Source organism: Corvus brachyrhynchos, unplaced genomic scaffold (assembly GCF_000691975.1).
Source record: "Corvus brachyrhynchos isolate BGI_N302 unplaced genomic scaffold, ASM69197v1 scaffold114, whole genome shotgun sequence".
Lineage (NCBI taxonomy): Eukaryota > Metazoa > Chordata > Aves > Passeriformes > Corvidae > Corvus > Corvus brachyrhynchos.
The window spans coordinates 2,889,813-2,907,183 of record NW_008238337.1 but is presented as its reverse complement, the minus strand read 5'-3'; the positions used below and the strand labels follow the sequence as shown (position 1 = coordinate 2,907,183).

General features: G+C 41.8%; 1 protein-coding gene across 3 annotated transcripts in view; it reads left to right on the top strand.

Annotated features, from left to right (window-relative positions):
* Window positions 1-17,371, top strand: part of ATP2A2 (ATPase sarcoplasmic/endoplasmic reticulum Ca2+ transporting 2) — a 43,184-nt gene that overhangs the window by 22,006 nt on the left and 3,807 nt on the right. Inside the window, exons 6-20 of one of the 3 annotated variants that reach the window (XR_001862183.1) lie at window positions 1-47; window positions 1,396-1,481; window positions 2,431-2,895; window positions 5,243-5,331; window positions 8,492-8,594; window positions 9,119-9,250; window positions 9,340-9,462; window positions 9,629-9,847; window positions 10,609-10,944; window positions 11,152-11,372; window positions 12,349-12,551; window positions 12,721-12,806; window positions 13,203-13,336; window positions 14,337-14,454; window positions 14,569-16,126. Coding sequence is in view for 2 of the 3 variants with exons in the window: in XM_017734789.1 (XP_017590278.1) it covers window positions 1-47; window positions 1,396-1,481; window positions 2,431-2,895; window positions 5,243-5,331; window positions 8,492-8,594; window positions 9,119-9,250; window positions 9,340-9,462; window positions 9,629-9,847; window positions 10,609-10,944; window positions 11,152-11,372; window positions 12,349-12,551; window positions 12,721-12,806; window positions 13,203-13,336; window positions 14,337-14,454; window positions 14,569-14,841 (2,635 nt within the window). In the remaining variant the exon portion in view is untranslated. Of the gene's footprint in view, window positions 48-1,395; window positions 1,482-2,430; window positions 2,896-5,242; window positions 5,332-8,491; window positions 8,595-9,118; window positions 9,251-9,339; window positions 9,463-9,628; window positions 9,848-10,608; window positions 10,945-11,151; window positions 11,373-12,348; window positions 12,552-12,720; window positions 12,807-13,202; window positions 13,337-14,336; window positions 14,455-14,568; window positions 16,228-17,371 lie in introns of those variants that run through there. The other 2 variants (XM_017734790.1, XM_017734789.1) reach the window with 2 other exon arrangements.

Here is a 17,371-nt window from a genome sequence, read left to right as displayed (position 1 = left end):
TTCTATCAAATCTACAACTCTAAGGGTAGACCAGTCAATTCTCACAGGTACAGTTTCTGTGACTTTTATGTAATTATGTGCATAATTGAAAGTGCCTCTTCACTGTTTATTTGGAATGATCCATCAGAAACAAGCTTGCAGTTATTGAAGTTCTCTGCATTCAAGTGCAGTAAATTTCTGATCTGGTAACTTCTAGAGTGGCTGAATATGTTGCTTCATCATTGGCTTTGTGTTCCCTTTAGTGGGATGAACATTCTTACTGCGTCTTGTAATGCTTTTTTGGTCATCCCCTTCTCTCAACAGACACAAGCAATTTGTGGGAAATGAAAATAAAAATTATGAATTTCTCTTCTAGTTCACGGAGTCTGCTAGGTTTGAACATCTTGTCGCCACTCAAATATGAAAGTATGTAAATCTACTAAATGTCTTCTGCAACAGGAGAGAACAACTTTTGCAATACTGGCAGCTTTTAAGCTGCTGCCACTAAAGACTCAATACACTCAAGCCTTATTTGCTGAAATTCTGTGCGCTCACATTCGTGTGTTTTCTGGTACCAGCCCTCAAATGCAAGAGCTATTTTTAGAACCCTTTTCAGATTTGTTGAAAACAAAACAAAGTAGCAGCACTTCTGAATATAGGAAAGAAGTTGGGAATCAACCAAGCATGCTACAACAGTTTTCTTTCAGCTGGAACATGAAGATCTGCCTGCCTGTTTTGGTAGCATAAATTAATGTTAACTAGCTCTGAATTTTAAAACAGTAAAGTATTCATAGGAAGCCTATTTTTCATCCTTGAATCTGTCTTGAAACAGGCTCCAAAGTTTCTCACCACAGATCCTGAATAGCACGAGACTGATCAAGCTTTACTTATGTTTAGCATAGGAAAATGGACTCCATGCCTGTAAAGCTGTCGGAATAAGTAGAAATAACCCACCAGAATTCTATAAAAAGGGACTCTTCCTTGCCTTTATTTAAGTAACAGAATTCTTGTTTTAAAGGAAGCCTTTGCTGTTTTCAGCCAAGCTGATGCTTGAGTCTCCTGACTGATAAAATAGGACTGAGGTCTGAGATGCTGCTCAACAAAATCCTTTTAAAAGGAGGAAGCTTTGGCTCTCTTGAGCTTACACAAAGTAGTGTAACTCAGTGACTGAAGCTGAGAGCACCACCTTGTGAAGTCTGGTGTAGCAATGAACATCTGCTTTTAAAGAAGAGGAACCTTTCTATACCTGTGTGACATGTTTGTAGAAGCTGATACATAATTTTCAGCTTTCTTGGCCAACACTTGAGGAAAGAAGTTTGACATCCTAAAAATTTCAGGGCTCAAGATTATAACTTTTTGAGTCCCTCAGGACTCCAGATGCATAATCTCTTCTTAAGACTATTATCTTTATTTCAGGTGAATCTGTGTCTGTTATAAAGCACACTGACCCTGTGCCTGATCCTCGTGCTGTAAATCAAGACAAGAAGAACATGCTCTTTTCTGTAAGTTATTTGTTTTGAGATTTTCAGAACATTTTTAAAATAACGCTGAAGCTGATAAAAACGTGCAGAACTTCAGGTCTTCCCCCAAAAGCTGCATGACTTTGCTATGTTCTCTACACGTCTGTGTGTGTCTCCATACACATTGAACTAAATGCATTAAAAATTAGAATTAACTTTTAATAAAAGCTGTCCTCAGGGGAAGATGCTGGATGAAACCAGTCTATATGAGGAAAATTATTTTTGTCCTTTACAAGGAAGTCTTGGAAGGTGGAGCACACACACTTTTAGTGTCTCTACAGTAATTTCCTGAAGTAATAGTTCTTCAGCATGGTAAGAGCCCACACAAATTTTGGTGTCATGTAGCTATGATTGAGAACTGGCTTTCTATATAGGCATGAAACAGTTTGTTCAAATTTATTTAAAGGAAGCATTAAATATCTTTCAGATAAGAAAATAACTTTTTGCTGGCAGGCTGCTTAATTTAACTGTTCCTTTCCATGTTAAATATGTTCACACAGGGAGCTTCAGAGAACACATCTATTACTCATAGTAAATGACATTAAATCTGACAAAATAGAGCCCTAATTTAAAAAAAAAAGAGGGAAAACACATTCAGTATTTCAGCTGAAATACATACTGCTTGCTCAGCATCTGGGTTTGGCTGTGCTGCTTGTGAGAGATCAATAGTGACTGATTTTGAGCCTGTTCTGGGAGCAGAAATTCCACCCTGGAGTGTTCCCTTACAGACACAGGCAGTGGCATCCTCTTCCTCTTTACCCTTTTCCATGTCCTGGCTGAGACACAATCTGAGCTTGCATGAGGTGGTTTGGTTTGAGGTGTTTTTGTGGTGGTTTTTTTTTTGTTAAATTAATACCAAACAAAAGAAACTCACCCACAAAACCTGTTTGTAGGCTGACTCCAAGTTTTCCCTTCTCTTTCTTTACCTCAGGGTACAAACATTGCTGCTGGTAAGGCCATGGGGGTGGTTATTGCAACAGGGGTAAACACGGAAATCGGGAAAATCCGTGACGAGATGGTGGCCACTGAGCAAGAGAGAACCCCGCTGCAGCAGAAGCTGGATGAGTTTGGGGAGCAGCTGTCCAAAGTCATCTCCCTCATCTGCATCGCCGTGTGGATCATCAACATCGGCCACTTCAACGACCCCGTGCACGGCGGCTCCTGGATCCGCGGCGCCATCTACTACTTCAAGATCGCCGTCGCCCTGGCCGTGGCCGCCATCCCCGAGGGCCTGCCTGCTGTCATCACCACCTGCCTGGCGCTGGGCACACGCAGGATGGCCAAGAAGAACGCCATTGTGAGGAGCCTCCCCTCTGTGGAAACCTTGGGCTGCACCTCGGTGATTTGTTCCGACAAGACGGGGACCCTGACCACGAACCAGATGTCTGTGTGCAGGGTACGTCCCACTGGCTGCTTCTGCTGCTCCTTTTCTCCTCAGCTGCTCTCAGTAGTCAGCATGGCTCAAATTCTCCTGATCCCGGCTCTTTCGGTTCTCATATTATCAAAATCCTGCTTTATTTTCCTAAGATAAGCCTCCACTTTAAATTCAGTTTTCCACTGTGTAGTCTTGAAGGCTTTTGTCTCTTCCCTTCTTTAGTCATGGCTAAAAATAGCTCTACCCACACTCAAGGAAGAGAAAGTTGTTTGTAAGCAGCTTTCCATTGACTTGTCTGGGAGCCTTTCAGGTTGCTGGTAATTCTTTGGTGGGATTTATGCCTTTTTTAAGAAAGTTACACTGTCGACCAGACTGTGTGTAAGTGTCAAACACTTGGGTCTTTAATTGAGAAAGACAGCAGTGGTGGAGAAACTTAGTATGAGAAAAGGAGATTTACTGCAGCAACTTGGGAAGTCAAAGGTGTGTTCACTTCTGAGGAGGTTCCACCTTTATTTGGTTATCTTACCTGCAGTAGCTCTGCTGGTCTCGTGTGGATCACTGTAGTGTTTTCAGTGTGCAACACTGACTAATCTGGCAGCTTGAGGTGCAGTTGACCGTGTCACCAGCATTGCCAGGGTCATCTTCAATGTTGGTGTATTTTTAGGTAAGCACGAGTTCTGTGCCTTTCCTCCCTTCCCCCCAGTACTCTGTCTAGTGTTGGCTAATTTGGGACTTTCATGGCTGATCACTTAACATGCTGCGTGTTCAGTTGCCAGTTTGTGCTTCTGTGTAGGGATTTAGTGGCGAAAACACTGAATTCTTCTGTTTAATAACTTTAGATGTTCAGTGGCACAGCAACTCCAACACGAAATGTCCAGAGTCTCATTACATTGGGTTAGAATTCCAAATGTGTGCATGTTGAGCACTGCACACCAGTGGTGAAAGTTTGTAAGCCCTAAGCACTTTATTCTCATGTGATTGATGGCTTTTTCTTTCTAATTGGTGGTTGACTTGTTCTGCTTCCTTAAGTATCGTAGTATTTATACCTAAGAGACACAAAGCAGCTGCTCATCAGTATTCCAGAAGAGGTTACTTGCAGTAGAGTTGCATAACTGCCCTAGTCTTTGCAGGGATTTTTTCATCCTGCAGATGCCAAAAGCAGGAGGCTTCCTGGTTAACTCATCATTTAAGTTGTGTTTATTTAAAAGCTCAAAATGCTCTGCTCCTTATTTAGAGGGCTAAATGTTTTAGATCTTGTCCAGTACAACTTACTTGGTTCCTTGTTAACCTCTGACAGCTGCAGCAGAATGTGAATTGCAGTTTGCAAAAATGTAGCAAAATTCTAATACCTGGAACAATGAGTTTATTTTATTGGGCTGTATTTTGTGAGAATGCTTCTCTAAAACATAGGGCAGCACGATGAGGGGAGAGGAGGACATTGCTAAAATGTGATGTGACAAAATGGCCTGTACTAACCAGTGGATCAGAAGTTCCATTAGAATACACCATCAATTAGTGAGAAATTATCTTCTCCAGTACCACTCCAGCAAGCCATGAAGAGTAAGACAGCTTCAGGCACTGTGGTTTTTATCTCCATCCTCAGATGTGGCTCTGCCTGCAGCTCTCCTAGAAAGGAAACAAAGGAATGACTGAGTTGCAGGTCTCTTAGAGGTACAACTGCATCCCTCAGATGGGTGTCTGAATTTGAAAATATCATTTCACCAGTGCTAGAACAGCACTTGAGTTGGCTGAATGGTTTAAACTCCCAGTGTTCCATGTGGTAAAGTGACTTGTAACTGGAAATCCAGGACAAGCAACACTTTTGCTTAAGGCTGGTACTAAGAGAAACTGGCCATAGTCTGACTCTTGCTGAAACCTCACCTCTTAGATCTCAGCTTCTCCTATTTGTAAATGCTTTTATTTTGATTTTGGGAGGAATTGTCAGTGTCCAAGCTGACAGTGTCCAGCTGAGCTGCTTTTGACTGTTTCAAAGCAGATAATTAGTTCATGGTTTGTGTTACATGAGGATTAATACACAGCTGTGAAGCTTAGGAAGAGCTTGGATCTAGTGAGGATTGTCAGGTGGTGTGTGAATGGTCTTCCCAGCTGAAGTGTACACAGTTCCTGTGGTTTTCAGCTCAGTTTTCCAAAGAGATCTGTAGGCAGAAGGGCTGTTACCTGCACTTTGTGCTTCCGTGTATGGAGCTGTTCAAACATATGTGAGATCGAAGTGCGGAGGATCAGGACTTGTCTGGTTTGTTTATTCAGCCCGAACTTGCTTCTTGTACCTGCTTGCTTAAGGCCTGTTTAAATCTCTTGAATTAATTATTGTTCAAAGATAGTAACACTTGTAACTCTCTAATTTCAGATGTTTATCCTGGACAGAGTAGAAGGAGACAGCTGCTCTCTGAACGAATTTACTGTAACTGGTTCAACATATGCTCCCATGGGAGAAGTGTAAGTGTTCTGTTCAAGTTAAATATTTGTCTGTTTATGCATTCACTATTACTTTGGTCTAGAAAAGGGATGCGTGTAATATTCAATAGTGATTGTTAATAAATGAAAGGTCAGCCTGTGAGAATGCACACTGAAGGGCTGGGGGCAAAGTAATTAACAGGAAAACGAAGATAAATGGTAGAAAAGTAAACTTTCATAACACTGAATACAGTCTCCAGTATTGCCAAGTTCCCTTGATAATCTAAAAATTAATTATGGGTAGAGAGGATTTATTTTATTGAAGTCTTACTGGACTGAGATTAGCTATCTCAGTGCTTCTATGTGAGGTTTACTTTTATGTAAAAACTGGGTAAATCTGAAGAAGGTAAGCATTTGCTAATCTGTGAACTCAGTATTTCCAATTTCCCTGCCTCAGAGAATAGGGAAGTTGTTTTTTCTGAGGCATCTTCTGAATGTGTTACCTCTTAAACTGACTGTAAATTCCTGTCCCGGGCCCTCAGTAGTTTATTGGTGCATCTGTACTTGAGTTGATGTGTGTTTACCCCAGCCTTTGCTATTTGAGCTGCTGTTAAACCCAGTCCTTTAGGAAAGGAATGAGGTTTGGTTTACTTTAGCAGTTGCAAGTCTCTACTAGTGAGGTAAGTGGTTCATCCTGAAAACTTCAGGAATTTTTAGGGCTGCTTCTTGAAGAAAAGTTTACTGGCTTGTTACAGCTCCTTTTACTTGGTCAGTCCTCCATGTGTTTTATAATCTTATCAGTTCAGTTTTACTTGCAGAGTAGAATTCTGCTATGGGCAAAGTAGAATTTAATTTCAGTTATTGTAAACGTCTGAGCCTTGTGCAGTTTCACATGTGTGCCTCTGACTCCTGCAATCTTGCCCATCTCAATAGTGATTATCTCTGTTTAATTCCCACAGCAGTTAAGACCCTGGTGTTCCCAGCAGCTGGAAATCTTAATTCCCCAGTTCTCCTTTTTATTTCAAAGCTAATTGCTGTCAAAAGCTTTCACTTTCATTTCAGGAGGCAGCATTTGCTTAGACAAGGTGACTCCAGACCTTGCAAAACTCCCAGCTGTTGCTCTTTAGCTGGTCTCACAAGAGCTCCAGATAAACGAAAGAATAAAATAGAATGTGGTGCCAGATGTGGGGGATAATGAGACAGATAATGTTTGTTAATGTGCTGTTTTCACTTGCTGAAGTTGGAGAAAGTGAACAAGTGTGTTAAACTCACAAAGGATTCTGAGAGAGGGAAGTTGCCTCAGAAAGGCTCTTCCTGGAGCATAAGGAAACTCAGCTCAACTCCAAGCCTTAGGGCTGGTTTATTTCTGCATTTATGGGCAGCTTTTAAAGCAGTGGCTTTGAAGGGATTTTGAGTAAGGTGACTGACTTCACCTTGGATTGCAAACTGTCACTGAAAATGAAGTTTGGGGGGGGTTAAGAGGCAGTTAATCCATTGCACTGCCCCAGAGCAGGACCTGCTCCAGATATAAACCATTTCTGACAGGTGTTACTTGGTACTTCAGACACTGTTGGCTTCCACAGCCTATTCAATTTCATAACCATTAAGTGTTTTTGCACTAAATCAGTAATTTTTCACTTAGTCTTAAAAAATATGATACCTGACTCTCCCCTGAGATTCATTCAGAATATAAAATCACAAATATTCCCTTCTAAAAACGCCCCAGATTTCATAGTGATTTATTTTGCAGGGATATTGGGAGTTTGTCAAAGTTTGGAGTAGTTCTGCCATGTGTCAGCACACTCAGTGCTTACTGCAAACAGAGCACAAACCCAACAATAATTAAGAACTGGCAGATTGCATTTGACCTTCAAATGAGTTAATCTTGAAAAACCTGAAGCTGTAAGAAAAAGAATTCCTTTATCCAGAACTGATCCCAGCACCTTAGACTGCATTTGTTCTTCAGAAACTGTTGATAAGGGACACAAAAACAAGGGTTATAAAAAGCACACCCTGGTGTAACAAGCTATGGATAGTCCAGTATGCTGGTGTTCTTTGAGTTCAGAGCAGGTGAAAACAGGAAGTTTTGGGTGGGATAGACGAGGTGACAACCTGAGAGCTGGACTTTAAAGCCACAGCTTATGGCTGTAGGATTATATGCAAAATGAAACATGAAAAACATACTTGTTTTCTTAAAATTCATTTTGTTCTTGTGCTGTTACACAACACTGGAATTTGTTTGCAGTGCCACAACTGAACAAAAGCTTACATAATGGGACATGTCATAGTCTGAGTTGTGAATTCTTACGGAGTAATGATCCACATCTTTCCTCCATCAGACCTTTTTTTTCCCCCTCCTTGGGAGCTTTAATAAAAGATGTTATATATTAGCTCTGTCTTGCTAATTTTGCTGGTGGGAAAATAACAGTATTGAACACTGTCTTGGTTCTTTTATTCTTGCTGTAGAAGTATGGGAATGTTCCAGAAAAGGAATCAATTCATTGTTTCCAAATGTGAAAGCAGAGAAGTTGCTTCTTACTTGTGATGTCAAAATGGTGCTTTACTTCAGGAAAATGTACCTTCCCTCTCTCTGAAGCCTTGAGATATTTGTCATTAAGTGTGTACCACTTCTAGGAAAGAGTATTTCTTTTCTAGTGGAGTTAGTCTTGTGAAATGACTTCACTTTTCATGGCTTTAGGATGCTCACATATAATAGACATCGATTGTTAGGAAATTAAAGAAGTGAAATCTGCTTTAATGCCTGCCCAGTTCATGCATTTCATGCATTGCAGTGAAGCTGCAGAATATGCAGCAGGAAGGAAGCTAAACTCCTCAGGTATCCAGCAATGTCCCTCTCCTGTGTGGATCTCCCCTCCGAGCCCTGCACATGCTCAAATAGTGCTTTCCTGTGCCTCATCACTGAGCCCTTTTCCACGCTGCTGTGTGACTGTCACTGGAGGAAGTGAGGTTTTGTCACTCAGGGAGTGATGTCATCAATGATCTTGTCATTCCATTCATGGCTCTGACCAAACTTCAGAACTCCCCTTTAGCAATCCTGCTCTTCTCAACAACTTCTGTAGTTCCAAGTCCATAACTAATGAGCATTGTACTAAATGGAAATGCAGTAAAGAGGGTAAAGAAAAGATGAGATGCTAATTCTAGATAACTAACTTCAGTCTCCCCCTTTTCTTCTTCTGGAAAGGCATAAAGATGACAAACTGATTAAATGTAGCCAGTATGATGGTCTTGTGGAACTTGCAACGATCTGTGCACTCTGCAATGACTCCTCTTTGGATTACAATGAAGTAAGTTCATATCCTGGAACAGAGGAGAGTGTGGGAATGAGGATAAATGTTCTCATCTGTCTGTGTAATACCTTGCAGTGGTAAATCCCCTTCTAGTCAAGGGGGGAGAGTATTTAGGCCCTCTGAAGTATTAATTCTGAGAATTACTTGTTTGTTGAACACTGAGAACTAAATCCAGCAGCAAGTGTAATCTGTAATTTGGAGATTTCCTGGTGCTGCTTTCTTGCTTTGCCTCACTGCCTTACAGTTGCTGCCAATCCCAAAATGTCTTAAATGCTTGATGATAAAGTACTGACACCTCTCTCTGCTGCTCTTGAGGGTAAGGGCTTCAAATTCCTACAAATCAAACTCCTCAAAGCTGCTCTTTTCAAGTAGTTTTACTTGTTTCATGTGCCACATTAAATCTCATTAAGCTTTTCCCCTGTTCCCCCCCCCCACCCTTGTGAAACTTGAGCTTTTGTCTGTGGTAGGTTCCAGGTGAGGTTTAAACTCCTGTGCTTTTGTTTGCTTTGTGTTAACTCAAGGCTAAGGGAGTTTATGAAAAGGTTGGTGAAGCCACAGAGACAGCGCTTACGTGTCTGGTTGAGAAAATGAACGTGTTTGACACAGACCTGAAGGGACTTTCTAGAATTGAACGCGCAAACGCCTGCAACTCAGTGAGTTCCCCTTTATTGGCATTGTTTGGGGAGACAGCTCTGTAGTATGTATCACCTAAATGCATTTGTATGCTTTTTGTTTTAATAAGGTAATAAAACAACTCATGAAGAAGGAATTCACTCTGGAATTCTCAAGAGACAGGAAGTCGATGTCTGTCTATTGTACTCCGAACAAACCGAGCCGCACATCCATGAGCAAGATGTTTGTTAAGGTCAGTCCCTTGAGTGAGTGTGGTGGTGAAATGGTGTTACATACTTAAAAATTATGGTACAACGAACTGCAGCTTGAAGTGGGAGGAAGGACTTCATAATTTAAGCAAATGTTGTAATGGAAAGGGATTTATTAAGCTAAACTACTTTTTCTTTTTGCCTCTGCAGGGTGCTCCTGAAGGTGTGATTGACAGATGTACACATGTCCGTGTTGGAAATGCTAAAATACCTTTAACCTCAGGAATTAAGCAGAAAATAATGTCTGTCATTAGAGAATGGGGAACTGGCAGAGACACATTGCGTTGCTTGGCTCTGGCAACCCATGACAATCCTCCCAAAAAAGAGGAAATGAATCTGGAGGACTCCTCAAATTTCATTAACTATGAGGTAAGATTTGTAGCACTTCTGCCTCTCCCAAACTGGAGAATGGTGACTCCTTATGTTTGATTATTCCTTGAGGAAGTTACATCTGAGAATTTTCTTTCTGGGTATTTTTGATGTCAGACACAACAGTTCCTCACGTGTGGAGGGAATGCTCGGTGTAAGAACAGACTTTGTATTTTAGGAGAAACTGTTGATGGCATGTAGACAGACTGCTGCTGCTTGGCTAAAAGCACAAGAAGAAATCAGTTAAACAGTCCAAAAATTGTGGTGTTGTTTTAGCTCTTACGGTTTTTCAGTTTGGCATTGCTCAACTGCAAGACTTTTTTTGGGATTGTGTGGTGGAACATACCTGCTCTGGGAGTCAGGTTCACTTGCCTGCCTCTGTGCTGACAGCTGCAAGGGCTCAGTCCATGATTATCATCTTAGCTGCTCTGTAGTTTTCCAGTGAAATCTGTATCTGGTATTTAGAAGGAAGGTAATAATAGTTGCATGAGTTTTGGCTTGTGCTCTCTCTGCTCCTGGCACTGATGATAAAAATGAAAGACTCAATGCTTGCAGGTTGAATTTGCAAGGCTGGCAAGTGGAGCACGTTTTAACTTGTAAAATTAGTGCATTTGAAGTAAAATTTGGTAAGGCAGGACAAGGAGCGATCCCAAGTGTCACGACACAGAGAGATGTAACGTGCAGGGAAAACAATTATTTCGCTGCTGCCAGAGGAGAAATCTGCAGGATCTTGCACTAAAACTCAGCCTATCTTGTTTCAGACCAACCTGACGTTCGTGGGCTGTGTGGGAATGCTGGATCCCCCAAGGATTGAAGTAGCTTCATCCATAAAGCTGTGCAAACAGGCTGGCATCAGAGTTATTATGATCACTGGTGACAACAAGGGCACGGCCGTGGCCATTTGCCGCCGCATCGGGATCTTTGTGGAAGATGAGGACGTGTCCACCAAAGCCTTCACCGGCCGGGAATTCGATGAGCTGTCCCTTGCTGCCCAGAGAGATGCCTGTCACCATGCCCGGTGCTTTGCCCGTGTAGAGCCTTCCCACAAATCCAAAATCGTGGAGTTTCTTCAGTCTTTCGATGAGATCACAGCCATGGTAAGCGATGGTTACTTGGTTAGAAAGGCAAATGCTATGTTTAAACCCTAATTAGGCCTTCTCAGAGTAATTCCCCATTCTGGAAAACACTTGCTTCTATGTTTCCTTGCACTTAGTGAGTTTTAAGGATCCCAAACCACACCCAGTGCAAAATTCCTTTCTGGATCTGTATGTTAATGCCCACCCAACTCTGAATTCTCATTTTAGACTGGGGACGGTGTCAATGATGCCCCTGCACTGAAGAAGGCAGAAATTGGAATTGCCATGGGTTCTGGTACTGCAGTGGCCAAAACTGCTTCTGAAATGGTTTTAGCAGATGACAACTTCTCCACGATTGTGGCTGCTGTGGAAGAAGGACGGGCAATTTATAACAACATGAAACAGTTCATCCGATACCTGATCTCCTCCAATGTTGGGGAAGTTGTTTGGTAGGTTTAATTTATTTTTCCTTTGAGCTAGAGTAGTGATGATGGAGTCCTTCAGTATTTCTCACTAAAACTGGAGGAGGAAGTTCTCCAGGTAATGGATCTCTGTGGAAGTTGCATGTTTCTGGCCTGGTCTTTAGTGAAGAATTGTAGCTTGCCACAAAAGTTGCACGTTGTGTTATGTAGAATATTCTAGCTCAGTAAGTAATGCTTTCCAACTGTTTCTATGATTGGAATAATTCTCTAGAGAAGGAGAACCAAAACCTTAATCAAATAGTACAAGATCTGGAATTTCAGATAACGTAGTTATGGGCATGGTTTAGATGTTTGCTTAACCTCAGATTTCAGGAACATGTCTTGTGTTCCTCTGGGAGGAGCAGTGGTGACCCAGCACCACAGAATGCATTTCTGGTGACAAAATGTAAATATTGGTCTCCTCACAGTCCTTACATCAAAGCAGACTTTCTCCCAGAGTGGGATAAAGCACAGCAATTGTCTTGCCTTGTTTCTTGTCAGCTTTAAGGCTGTCCTTCACATGGCTCCTGCTGCAGCCCCTATTTCTGTTCTATTTATTCACACAGGGTTGGAGCCATGAAAGTTACAGGCTCATTAAACTTCTGCAGGGACTAGCAGTAATCTAGGGAAATGAAGCTTAGTCATTTGAGCTAAAATGTGTCTTGAAGAAAGTGGTTTGCAAGCCTTTATTCATGTGTATATATATATTTACCTATACAGACAAGTAGAGTGGGGAAAAAACAACCCTAATTTTTGAAGTTACCAGAAGAAGAAGACAATGCTTCAAAGCTTGCATGCCAGTGGTTAGTCTTTGCTCTTGGGTATGTGTTTAGTTTTCTGATTGTAAATATTCAGCTTGTGATCTTCGGTGGGTAAGAGAGAACAGAAGTGCTGCTGCAGGCTTAGACTTAAACGTTACTGACATGCACAAGAACAAGCTTGTAACTGGTGGGTTTCTTTGTAGTATCTTCTTGACTGCTGCCCTGGGTTTTCCTGAAGCTCTAATTCCTGTTCAGCTGCTGTGGGTAAACCTTGTGACGGATGGTCTCCCTGCCACTGCCCTGGGCTTTAACCCTCCTGATCTTGATATCATGAATAAGCCACCACGCAACCCCAAAGAGCCCCTGATCAGTGGGTGGCTCTTCTTCCGTTACCTGGCTATTGGATGTAAGTACTAATGGCTTTTTTTTTTTTCCTTAAATAAACTAAGACATCAATTACAACCAATTTTTTTTTCAGTACTGGAAGTCTTGAGGCCGAAGTTCAAGTGTGGCAAGCGAGGTCTTGTCTTGAGTATGGTTCACAGCGCTGAGAAAAGCTCTTTGTTTACTTTCAGGTTACGTTGGTGCTGCCACAGTGGGTGCTGCTGCTTGGTGGTTTATTGCTGCTGATGGTGGTCCAAGAGTTTCCTTTTACCAGCTGGTATTTGTTCAGTTTAATATCTTTGGGGGGAGAGGGGAGGTTCTTGCTGCTTTCATACTTGAAATGACTGTACAAATCTGGTAGGTTACGGGAATTTGTATAATTAGACATTTTCAGACTTGTTACTATAAAACTTCATCATGATTAATTAGTCTTGATAGCAAAGCTCAGAGTTGGGATACCTGAGCCTCTAACATTTGAAGGACTAATTGTTGTCTTGTAAATGAAAGCCTAAAGGGGATTTTTCTAAAGCAGGCAAAAGTTCATAAGCACTGCTTTTAGGAGTTACAGTAGTAACTTTCCTTTCTGTAACACTCACTGCTTTTTCCTAGTTGCCTATTTTACGTTTTAAAAGGTAACAAGCTGCGGAAGTGAGTTGACTCTGTTCTGTTCCAGAGCCATTTTCTGCAGTGCAAGGAGGACAACCCAGACTTCTACGGGGTCGACTGTGTGGTGTTTGAGTCCCCGTATCCGATGACAATGGCTCTTTCTGTGCTTGTCACCATAGAGATGTGCAATGCTCTCAACAGGTTCGTATGTCCCAACAGGAAAGCCAAGCCTCTGCATAGCTTGTCCAAAATCCTGCTTTTTGTGCAATTTGATCCTTGGTGGACAGCTCAGCTAATGAAGAGTGAGTCACATTTCCCTTCCGAGTTCTGGTAGTGCAAACAAAGTGACTCTTAGATAACATTTGAGATCTCTTATCATAAGGTGTATTTTTAAGTCTGCCAATTCACTCTGGTATTTTACTAAGCACAAGCAACTGAAATATTTTCCATTATTTTTAATCTAAGCTTAATCAATCAGATTATCCCTCCTATGTTGGTATAAAGTGATATCAAGGAGAACTAAAATAAGAATGCTGAAGATATGGAAAATAGCTTTTCCTGCCCTAAGGGAGTGTGGGTTTAGCCAATTAATATTAGATTATAAATGGAAACCACTAAATAGCACAATGTCAAGGGTATTTTTCTTCAAATAGCTTAGAGGTCAGTTAATTTAAAAACAAATAAACTTGAAATGCAAGTGCACTGGGGTAGTCCTACATAAAGATACTGCTCTACATCTGCTGCTCTGGATCTCAGCCTCCTCTCCAGCACAGCATAAATGCAGATGGAATCAAGAGCCAAGCATTAAGAAGGTGCAAGTTCTTGACCCTCTGTAAGTCTTTCTGTGAACTTGAGCAGAAGTGGGTGCACTTGGGGCCCTGGTAGACTCGGGGGGATTGTGTCTTAGGCTGCCATGTCCACACTTCCCTCTCCTCTCTCATGGAGAGGATTTTGGAGTCATAGTGAGAAGAACAGGCTAGACCAGGAACAAGCAGAACACTTGAGACTCTCGAGAATAAACCCGAGGCTGATGGTGACTGCTTTGCTAAGCTGACTTCCAGGCCAGTTTGAAGTTGCAGCATCCAAACTGTATCCTGGGCTGTTTCCTGCCTGGGATCCCCGTGCCTTGCCAGGCTGCTTTGTGGTTCTCAGAGCTTCCTGTTGGTGTTACAGTCACACACCAGCCGTGTTTCTGTTGCAGCCTGTCAGAAAACCAGTCCCTGATGAGGATGCCCCCGTGGGAGAACATCTGGCTGGTGGGGGCCATTTGCTTGTCCATGTCCCTCCACTTCCTTATCCTTTATGTGGAACCACTGCCAGTAAGTGCTCGTTCCTTACCCCCACCCTTGAACTCCCAGACAGAGCAAAACCTTGTGTGAGGCTTGAGGCCAGGGCTGGAGGGGGAGCTTGGTAACCCCTGGCTTTTCTTTCAGATTATCTTCCAGATCACGCCTCTGAACGTGACGCAGTGGCTGATGGTATTGAAAATCTCCCTCCCTGTCATTCTGCTGGATGAAACACTTAAATATGTGGCCCGTAACTACCTGGAACCTGGTAAAGATGATAGTGTGCGGCCTGCCACCAAACCCTGTGCTCTGTCAGCATGCACCGAAGGAGTTTCCTGGCCGTTTGTGTTCATTACTATGCCCCTGGTTATCTGGCTTTACAGCACAGACACTAACTTTAGTGATATGTTCTGGTCTTGACTGACATGGTGACGAGTTTTACATTCAAAGGAAAAAAAAAAAAGTTTAACTTAATTTTTTTATTGTTTAGAGCAACTGTCTATTTCTGCTGAATTTTCACATGAACATATTTGCCGGTGATGGAGGTTTCATAATCTAGATTTTGGTTTTTTGCTTTTTCTGACTTCAGTGGGGGCAATATATTCCTCTTTTATACACAGTTAAAGTGTCCATTGACATGTACAGAGAACTAACACTATTTTATGCAAATATTTTTTTGTAGATGAAAAGCATGTACAGTGTTCTGTTCAATAGTCTATTCATCATGTAAAAAAAAAAGTAAATTTTTTTTGAGCCAGCGGACACTATCAAACTAAATTGGCAGCAGATTTTAGGGAATGAATGTGTGTTGTCTAAAACTAAAAAAGCATGTAACTGTTTGTCTTCTGCATGATCATCCAAACTTAATTTGTCATAAAGTCAGGTTTTGTTCACGAGCAGAACTTTCTGCACTGGGTAGAGAGTCCTGCTCCCTGGGTCAGGATTTCTTCTCGGTCCCCTCTTCCCTCACTCTCGGTTCTTGACTGTCCTTGTTTACACCACTTTCTGTATGAGGTATGCCTGATCTCGCTCGTGCAGAAAATACCATTCCAGGTGCAGCCTGCTGGGGTTCTTCCATACTCTCAACACACATAGGGTTGTTTTTTTTAAGGATTATTTATTTGTCTATTGTATTTTATTGTAACAGACCTTACTTTGCCAGTGTTGCCCATTACGCAGGGATAGGGAGGGCTACTTCTGTCTCCTTAAATCTAAAGCCTTTTTAACACACACACACAACTGTTTCAATTAAAAAGAGGGGTTTAAGTTGGAGTTTAATACCTTTTTTACACGTGTCAGATCCTTTCTTTTTCTTTCTTTTTTTTTTTTTTTTCCCCTTTAAGACCAAAATTTGCAATGAGACCTGAAAAAATAACTTGCACTGCATAGCTAGAAATTGGATTTCCTACACTTAGGGCACTAATGCTCAGTTGTATACATGGAGTTACTCTGCTGGCCTATTGTTAGCCTGACTTGAAGTAACAAGCTCGTGTGTGTTTTTTGTAAAATCTGTAAATAGCACATGACCAAATTGAACATATTGTATAGAACTATTTTTATTTTAATGTGGCACTAACCACCTTCATTATTACGGTAAATGTTAAAGCATGTTTTCAAATTCAGTCCTGTATCAACAATGTGTAAGTCATTAACAGTCCTAACTGTGGTGTTTTTCTCCAATGCCTTCCAACTTTCATCGACTAAAGTGAGTATTTTTCTTCCATTTCACCCTGCCAGTGGTGACTTGCTGTAAAATAGCATATGCTGTATACATGTTGAAGAATAAATAGTAATTTCCTTCATTCCCATGCTGTGTTTTGTCAAACTCTGCTGTGCTACATTATTATCACCACTTTAGACTCTTGTTTTGTGGTCTGAAGCTCAAATTACTGATTCCAAAGGCAAAGCACTTGCTTTTGGTTTAGTGTACTTTAGGGTCTTGTTTTATGGCACCTGGGAGCCTTAGTGCCCCAAGGACTTATAGCTTTTGGTCTTAAGTTTGAGATAAAATCAGACAAATCTGTAACTTAAGACCCTGACAGCTGTTACCGTGAATGTTTAGTGTCCAAAACTCTCTGGTACTCGTGGTCAGGTGCTGGTTTACTCCAAAGCTTTTCCCTGCTCTGAAGGAGGGGCTGCCCTTCAGAGCTGAGCACCCTTCCCTTGTCCCTGGTACCTGCACTGCTCGAAGGGCAGGTGCTGCTCCTGGCAAAAACAGCTCATTATTTGTTATTTGCCATCTGAGAAGGCAAAAGAACAGTCTCACTTTAACAGGGCAGTCTTTGAAACTTGCCCTGGGGTCACTGTGTCTGTAGAGCAGCAGGTGCTGTTATCTTGTGCTGGCTCAGTCTGCTTTAGTAACCAAATTCAAGCAGCTTTGTGATCCCTCTTAGACGGGAAGGATAGTTCCAGGCTATGTTCTCTTGGTGCCAGCTGGAATCCAGCGAGCACACATAATTCTCAAGGTTTAAGCTCTCAAGTGGAGAGATGCTCCCTCAGAACACAGAGGCTCTATCAGAAATTCCACTGCATTGTGATACTTTGTTTATAGAGACTTTGACTTGTTTGAGTTGATGCTGAAGTGGCTCAGAGGAGCTGACCTGATGATGTAGTAGGTGTTGCCAAACACAGTTGCCAAACTGTGAGCATTCAAATCTCCTTGAATGCCCTTTTTTAGTGTGGAAGAGCCAAGCTAAGGTTTTGCATTCCACAAAACCACTGGTCTGTGCTGGCCATTTGCTGTATCAATAACAAAGGAGCCGTATGAGACTCGTCCCTGTTTCTTGAAACAAAAAATAATAGTTCCTGTGATGGAGGATTCCTTGAGATCAAAGTATGTACCAGTATGTTACTTGCTGGAAACAAATTAGCAGCTTAGTTCTGTGTGCTCCCACTGCTATTGACAGATGTTTCCAGGGCAGGAACGCCACTGAATCCTTGAACACAGGTT